At 46.3% G+C, this 8,445-nt stretch overlaps 2 protein-coding genes across 3 annotated transcripts in view; one reads left to right on the plus strand and one right to left on the minus strand.

Moving 5' to 3' along the window:
* DVL1 (dishevelled segment polarity protein 1) overlaps window positions 1–5,117 on the plus strand; it is a 54,351-nt gene extending 49,234 nt beyond the window's left edge. For both annotated transcript variants that reach the window (XM_010722795.3, XM_031556653.1), the window contains exon 15: window positions 799–5,117. In XM_010722795.3, the coding sequence (XP_010721097.1) occupies window positions 799–1,214 (416 nt within the window). In that variant the 3' untranslated portion in view covers window positions 1,215–5,117. The remainder of the gene's footprint in view (window positions 1–798) is intronic.
* Window positions 5,118–6,468: 1,351 nt separating this feature from the next.
* LOC104914145 (taste receptor type 1 member 3-like) lies at window positions 6,469–8,434 on the minus strand. Its single transcript, XM_019622502.2, has one exon. It carries the CDS (start codon window positions 8,400–8,402, stop codon window positions 7,344–7,346), a length of 1,059 nt encoding a protein of 352 aa, XP_019478047.1. The 5' UTR covers window positions 8,403–8,434; the 3' UTR covers window positions 6,469–7,343.
* Window positions 8,435–8,445: the final 11 nt, after the last annotated feature.

The raw sequence follows: 8,445 nt of genomic DNA on the forward strand, positions 1-8,445 counted from the left end.
AATTTAGAAATGTCTCCTGACATCTATCCCATCTCTGATGGTAATAGAGCATAACCTTCAACTTCCCTTTTGAATCAGTTCCAAAGCTTAGCAAAGCTTATATGTAGCAATAGCTCAGCTTACATACCAGCAGCAGCCCTTTGTTTTCCTGAGCTGGTTTAGTGGCCTCTGCTGGGAACATCCTTCGTGTTCCTGATTCCTTATAGAGCAGCTCAATAAATAACTCCAACAACAAAACACTACAGTGATGAATTTTAGAAGAGCCTACCTAGTGAATGCAACAGAAGGACTTCAGTTTAACCTCAGGAGGTTCAGCCTTGGGCAGCAATCTGCCCAGCTGATACACAAATCAAATGTGTTTCCTTTTGAAAAACGTTGGCCAAAGGCACGGTCAGGATTCAGTTGAACCTCATTTGCTTGTGGGTTAAAACCCGAACGCCTGCTTCTTCCTTTGGTTTCTGCTGCTCCCATCTAGGCAGCGAGGCAGCGGAGGAGCTGAAGGCCTCCAGCCCTGCTTATGAGCTAGCTGCTGCTTTCACTGTGCGAGCTCTGTAGGTGTCTCCGTGTACCTGTGCATGGCACAGCCTCGTCCGCTTCATTCCGCCATCTGTCACTGCTAAATCCCATCAGCCACCGACAGCACGCTCAGGCCTTGTCACCATGATTGCCATCACGCCAAGTCAGAGGTGGATCTGTGGGTTTGGTAGGAGCTGGTGTTGGAGCCAGCAGAGGAACCGAGCTAACCCAGCTTTTCTGCATGTCCTTTTTTTTTTCCTTCCCCACTTTTGCGGGCTTTAGGAAGCAAAAGCAGCGGCTCGAACCGAAGCAACAGCGAGAACAGCAGGAGGGCTCTTGGCAGAGAGAAGGACCGCAAGTCGGCGGGCAGTGGCAGCGAGTCTGAGCACACTGCCTGCAGTGGTGGCACCGGCACGGCGCGCCGGGAGAGGCCCGTCAGCCAGCTCAGCCACCGCAGCCACGTCTCTGCCACCCACAGCGAGAGGAGCCACCACAGCCATCATTCTTACGGGCCTCCGGGTGTCCCACCCCTCTACAACCTCCCCAAACTGGGCTCGAAAGTCTACGGGACGAGCGGACCCCCTGGAGGGCCTCCGGTGAGAGAACTGAGCTCCGTTCCTCCGGAGCTGACGGGGAGCCGGCAGTCCTTCCAGAAGGCCATGGGCAACCCTTGTGAATTCTTTGTCGACATCATGTGAGAGGAAGTGCCTTCAGACTCTGCTTTGGGGAGGGCCGGGGCGGATCGTTTTGGGGCCGGGTGGGAAATGTGGTCATTGTCGGACACTTAAGGGAAGAAATTTGTCTGTTTTGCATGTCACGCCTTCCCGCTTTGCAATGGTGTGTTGCAGAAAAAACAACAATACGAAACGGCAACAACAACAACAAAAACACAAAACCCCACAAAACAAACACAAAAAAACCCCACCAACGCCTAGGATTGTTAAATATCAGCAAGTCGATGGTGTCTTCTCTTTATCCTCCCGTTTTTCTTTCTTCCCCTCTTGTTTTTGATTGTGGTTGGCTGGTGTATATTCACATCTTAATGAGCTTTGGTAATTGTGGCACCTACTTTCAGTGCAATTAGTGTATCTTTTGGGCTGATCCGAGGACTTATTATTTCACGTGACTTCTGAATTTCCAGTAATGCATAACGGCACTTTTATTTTCCTGTGCTTTTTCTCCTGCAAGGAAAAACAAAGGATTGTTGGCTGGTATCTGTGATACTGCCTCGTAATGCTGGTGCTTGGATGCATCAGTCAGCACTAAGCAGATGCAGCACCTGTGAGTACAGACCACACATGCTTGGAAAGAAGCAGGCGCAGACCAGTTCCCAGCAGAAAGCCAAGTTGTGACTGCCTTCTACTGCCTAGAGAGTGTAAATCCATCTTCCTTTTTCTTCAGATGTCCATTATTCTGTGAAGGAAATGGTGGAACCTTGCTGCTGTATGTGCTCCTTGTGCAGAACTTGTGATGTTAGTTCATTCAGTTTCATGATAGGGACTTTGTAGCTGCAGTCTTTTCCTGGGCATTTCGGTCACATCGCTGCTGACAGATGTCTGTTTGTTGGTTTTTTTTTTCTTGGCTATGATTTGCACTTGCTTACTAGTTTTAAGAGTTGTCTCCACAGAAATAGAATGATTGCTGCAGAGTGATTCTGTTGGCATAGCTGCAGCTTTTCCCTCTGGAAGGGACATATTCCCCATTCAAGCAGAGATGGAGAAATCCTGCCTCCCACTGGGACGTGGCTTTTCATTTTGACCACCTCTCCTTCTGTTGTTCATTTCTGAGCGGTATCTTTCCCTTTTTTTCTTCCCCAGCTTAATCTCTGCTTTGAAACAGAAACCTGGAGATACCTAACCCCAATTGCTGAGTTACCCACAGGAGAATGTGCTGAACACCAGTGGGAACCAGCTGTTAGCAGAGAGGTGAGAGCAGTCCATGAGTGGTACAGTGAGTGAGTCCTTGTGCCTGACACTGAGCACAGCCTGTGCTAAAGCTCCTGCTGGGAGCTTTCACTTAAGCAACTGTTTCCAGCAGGTTTTAGGACAGGGGCTTTAAAATCAGTCTTTACTGTATATAAGCCTTTTTTTTTTCTTTTTTTTTTTTAACTGATGAGAAGCTTCTTTTTGGTATCTTCCATGCTTTATGGGTGGTGTGACTATCCAGTATGAGCATCAAAAGTGAGCACGTCTTTCTCACTAAACACATGCAGTTTGTGTTCCTTTGTCACCCTGGAAGACTGCTCCTCAAGCTTTCCATTTTGTACATTGTTTGTTCTGATAGACTTTTATTACTTCTTATGGCAGATCTGTGTGCAAACATCCATCCTTTATACAGAAGCCAAGTCCAGATTTCAAACGTCTGTGCTAAGCAGATGATGAAGTCTCACTTCAAAGGAAGCAAGGTTTTTAGGAAGCAATCACTCAGGCTAGGAACCCAGATTACATTGGAACCAGCTGAGTGGTTTTGGACTGCTGCTTTCAGAAAATCTCCCTAAAGGTGTACAGCATCTTCACAGTTGTGCTTTCTTCGTCATCCATCTGTTGGGCTGCTCTTGGTGGCTCATTCAGAAGAGTGGCACTTCCTAACACTTGGCTGTGCAGCTGTGACCTTTCTTCCCTTTTCTCCTCCCACAAATGCAGCAAAGGCATTAATTAAACCAAGTAGACCGTTTTGAGAGATTGACATTGAAAGCAATGAGATAAATCAGGGTAAAAAAAAAAAATGAATACTTCTCCTACGTCTCCAGGAGAACACTGTTAAGGAGTCTGTGACTTTCCTGACAATCACTGGTGGTTCTGCTTTTAAATCGAGTGTAACTTTTCTGGGCTCTTACATCCTAGGATTTTTCTGGCCCACATTGTCTAAAGGCAGAATGTGCAGGGCTGGAGGAAAAGACTGTCATTTTAATACTGCCAAAAAGGACAGAAACCGGGGGCTGAGCTTTCGCCGATGGAAGAATTGTATTTAATTTCCTCACGTTTTTTCAAGAGCTGCAGCTCACACACTTTGCTGGCTTTTGGTTTCTTTTTTCGTCTCGTTGTTGTGCTGTTGGCAGAAACTGTTCTGTGTCTTGCTGGTCTTTGCTGCAATGTTGAAATGACTGTGTTATATACTTCTGTGTCTGTGGGTCACTCTGGGACGAGGCTGGCAGTGCATGCAGAGGTGTGGGAGAGCGTTTCTCTGCTGAGGAACCTGGCCTGAAAGCTTCACCCGTGGATCAGAACGGCTCTGAGCGCACTGATGGGTTTGCTGGCTGGTTGGCAGCACGTAGAGCCTGCGAGAGCAGCTGGGAAATGTCAGTGACCATTTTGTCAGCAGTGCAATACGTAATGGCCGCTGCGTGTGAAAACAAAAGCTGACCTTCCTCCCCTTGCAGCATACAGCTGCTTGGAGATGAGGGGAGAGTTGGCCTGAAACATTGCTAGCGCTTGATTTTTCAGAAGTGATTGAAGACAGAAGATTTCCCAAACCCTTGGCTTTCAATGCATGTGCATTTATCTTTGCAATAGAGGGGGCTGGGGCCTAACTGTGCAAGTTTCTCCTGTTGGGTACAGCACGAGGCGCAGAAGGAGGTGATGCTGATGCCAATGAAGCTACTTGTGATAGAGGTGCCGTGCCAGGCGGAGGAAAGTTTGAAGGCTGGAGTCCTGCAGAACTGTATTTTATCAGGGCGTGAAATTGATATTAAAGTCAAATAGCTGGCACTGGCTGAGCTCTAGAATGTATGACCCACCCCTGAGACTACAGTGAGAAGTGGTGGGTTTGCTGTACGGGGCACTGAAACCACCCCCAACAGGAGCCTTAAATAGTTGACATTTTTTTTCTAATTTCTGGAATTGAGATCTTCATCACCTGCCCTGCCCTGCAGCTGGGCTTAGCATTCACACATACCTGGCGGCAGCTTGGGACGAGGACTGAGAGGTATGTTTGGAAACTTTGAGAAAACAGTTTGGGATGACGTCTCCTATCCAAAGGAGGTAAAATCTGGGGGGGAGCAGTGAACCCACCCAATATATTAACTCTGAGGAGTAACGTTGTTTGGCATATAGTCTTAAAAGCACTGCTATTGTCTTTTACCTCCCATTAATAAATTTACTTTTCAAAGGTAACAGTCCCCTGGACACTTTATCCAAAGGTTTATTGGATGGCGAGCAATGATGCACAGACATTGACTTTTGATATAATTTTTGTTCTAAGTGGGCAATCCCATCCTGAGACTTGACAGCTCATGAGTCGATGTAATTGTTTTTTTTTTTGTTTTGCATTTAACTGGATTGTAATAAGATTGATTTAAAATTATTAATTCTAATCAGTGATTAGAAATACCTGTAAAGAATTTTATGTACAGTAGAGGAACAAAGTTACATGATTTTAAATAATGAAAACCCAGACTATCACCTCTTCTGGATTTGGTTCTACTCGAAGAGTGACCTCTTAATGGCATGGACTGCACTGTTCCTATTAAATGTCTATTGCATAATTGAATTCTTTTTTGTAGATATTGTATTAAAACCCAAGTGTCTGTATAGTTAATATATAGCTGCTTATGTGTAAATGCTATTTTAAACACTAAAAAGCTTTTAATTTTATGTGATAACTGCAGTGATGTCTTCAGTTCTTTGCACTACTGCACTATCTATAATTCAAGAAGAATGAAAAAGAATCTTAGCCTCCTTTTTTTTCTTTTTTTTTTTTTTTTTAGTTATTTCTATTTCTCCCTGCCCTCTCTGCAAAAGAAGAAACGTTCAGGAGCTGATGGTAGGCAGCCAGGAGCCCTGTTTTAATGGTGCTTGTAAATGATCACAGCTCAGAGGGAGACAGGAGCCCTGTATGTGTACACAGTTGAACTGGGTCACAGGTGGCTGAAAAGCTGTGCAGGTTAATGACATCTGATTGGAAACACGAGGCCCTGACACTCATCAGAAGTGCTGCAGCTTTGAGCTAGCGATGAATAAATTGGTGCAAAAATGGTAATATAAATCCCCCAAGCTCTTAATTAGCAGCCTTTCCCCTGTCATGGTTTGGCAGGCGTAAGTATAAAGGAAAGGCTGAGGAACATTTCTGGAAATAAAAGCATCCTGTTATAAAGACATGGGATGGAGCAAGTTGTCCTGCCTGCAAACCCAGGAGATGGATCTGCTGGTAGAACCTGTCTGCGTATCCAGCTGGTTCATGTGAATATTCCCTTTCTTCCAGATGCTGCATCCAAACTGCAGCAGAAGCAAGCTCAGTGGTTCACCTACAAGCAGCAACCACAGCTTCAGGAGGCAGATTTTCCAGCTGGTAGAGATCCAGCAGAAAGGGAAAAAAGCAAAGCAGCAGTTACTGTGGGAGCACCCATTACAAATGGCACAGTTCTACAGCAGAGGTACGTAGGGGCCTATGAGACAGTCCGGCAGAGTTGCCCATATGTACCTTTTCAAACCACGTTAGCTTATGCAGGGCAGAAAATTGTCTAGCCAGTTCTAGTCAGGTGAAAATGGTCAAAAATTTGGACTGTGCAGCCTATTAGTGCAGGGGCCTGATGAGTTCCAGCTGTGAACTAGTTTGAATTGTCTGTGAACTAGTTTGAATTGTCTGCAGGTGGCTGGAAGGAGCTGAGCAACACAATCAGGTACTTTTCCCTTTCTGCTGTTCTGCTATGAAATCACTGCAGCAAGGAGTACTTCTTAGACCCTCAGATACCACAGAGTGCTCATGAAGACTTGCTGCTATTTCCAGTCAGGAGATCTTCCAGGCTTCAGGTGAGAGTTTTGCTGTCTTTTGGGTGTTGTAAGCAGGCAGGCTGGCAATTAGAGGTGGCTTAGACACACAGAAAAATAGGTTTGGGGAAGTTGGTATGCAGTAATGTGTAATGTTGCCTTGTGGGGTTTACAGAGGGTTACACTCATACCTTCTTCCATTGAACCCCACACTCAGCGTGTTCAAAGATGATCATTTATTCAGTAATTGATGTAGAACATTTAGAATATTAGCTAGATATTGACTGGGGATGGTTAGCAAGCAGCTTTTGTCAGGGTCAGTCTGCTTTTTTCCTTTACGAGGATCTGTCATGCCTTCTGAAACGATCACTGTTACCCATTTTGTAACTTTGCTATTGAATGGAGCAAAGCACTGCCCTTCTTGGAGCTGAGAATTCTCCTCCTGTGCAGTGAACAACAGATGTGCTGCAGAGATTAAGGATGTTTCCTGGTGCTTACAGTGTTTGATTCATTCTGTCCCCTTGGCAGAATGTCCCTGTGGGTAAGAGGTGTTCCTCCCCATTGATCTTTGCATGTGATTTGAGATAGAAGGGATTTCTTGGAGTGACTGTGATAGTGTGATTTGCACTTTGTTTCTGTGTGCCTCGTCCTCATTTCCATGTTTGCTGACACGTTAATGAAATACAAATGAGTGAATTGATATTTGAATGGGTCATGCACTTCTCATGTCACACATACAGCTGCCCTTATACCTCAAAATGGTTTCTGTAGTTTTGTGTCCAAATCAAGATTTTTTATTTTTTTATTTTTTTCCCCACATAGAACACAAATTTAAACATTGGCTTTGGAAGGTTTAGCTTTGTTTCACATTAGTTACATTAAATTGGTGATCGAGTTTGCATCATACCTTATAGAGTCATTCTGAACAGAGTATTCTTGCTAAAATGTGGCTCTGGGTAGCCTGGTCTGGTGGTTGGTGACCCTGCACATAGCAGAGGGGTTGAAACTAGATGATTATTGTGGTCCTTTTCATCCCAGGCCATTCTATGGTGTGATTCTATGATATGATATAAGATACAGCCAGCTTCTAATGATCTACAATAGATCTGGTTTGTTGCCTGTTTATTGAGGGTCTCCTTCTGGCTCCTCTTTGGTGGAGTACTGGAAATAATCTTCTCTGTTCAAATCAGGCTTCAGCAAGAGGATGTAGCATTTGGGGATGTAGTAGGTCCCCACAATACCCAGACTGACCATCAGAATGGTACCAATCTGAATCACAGACCTGAGGACTGTCCTCAGAGTGGCAAAGATGGCAACAAAGAAGATCCAGATGATGAAGTAGATGAGGATGGCGAATGTGATCCCCCTGGCCATGTTGTACTTCTTCCCAGAGGTCTGTACCATGAACGTGCACAGGAAGCAGACGAAGGCCAAGCAGCCATTGTAGCCATGCATCAAGGCGAAGGCAAGCCAGGACGCGGTGCTACACGTGAGCAGAACCTCCGTGGGCAGCGAGGTGTAGTCAGGCAGCACGTAGTCAGGGCCCAGGTGCAGGTAGCAGAAACAGAAGAGGCACTCGCTGAGGAGGCACAGGGCTACAAGGAGCCAGGCCCTGCTTGGCGTCACCCAGCGCAGGGCAGTGCGGGCACAGCGAGGGAATTCTGTCAGCAGGGCGATCTCCAAGGACTTGGTGAGGAAGGTGGAGAAGCAGGCGTTGAGGCACAGGGCATAGAGAATCTGCTGCATCATGCAGAGGTTGTTGCTGGGCTTCCCTATGAAGAGACAGGAGCTGAGGCACATCAGCACGAGTGCAAACAAGGCAAAGAGGTTCAGGCTGCCTCCAGAAGCCTGCACGAGGGGGGTGCTGAGGTTCTTAATGAAGAGCACGGCCGTCAGACAGATCAGGGATGTGATGATGGACGTGGATATCAGCAAGCCAACCGTGAGCGGCTCGTCCCAACGGAGGAATCTCTCACTGCGGTCGTAGCACTGCGTGCTCCTGGCAGGGGACCACTGGTGCTCCAGGCAGGGAGTGCAGGTGGAGCTGGCTGCAAAGTAGCAGTGAGAAAAGCACGTTGCAGGAGTGTGCTGCTGCCCTGCTGCATGCAGCCTATGGGGAAGGATCTGTTGTGAATTTGTCTGGGTGCTGGTTTGGCTGCCCTCCCCCCCCTTCCCAAGCATACTGGATCTCCATAGCTTTTGATTTTTTAATCTCTTTTTTTTT

The sequence above is a fragment of the Meleagris gallopavo genome, chromosome 23 (genome assembly GCF_000146605.3).
Source record: "Meleagris gallopavo isolate NT-WF06-2002-E0010 breed Aviagen turkey brand Nicholas breeding stock chromosome 23, Turkey_5.1, whole genome shotgun sequence".
Classification (NCBI taxonomy): domain Eukaryota; kingdom Metazoa; phylum Chordata; class Aves; order Galliformes; family Phasianidae; genus Meleagris; species Meleagris gallopavo.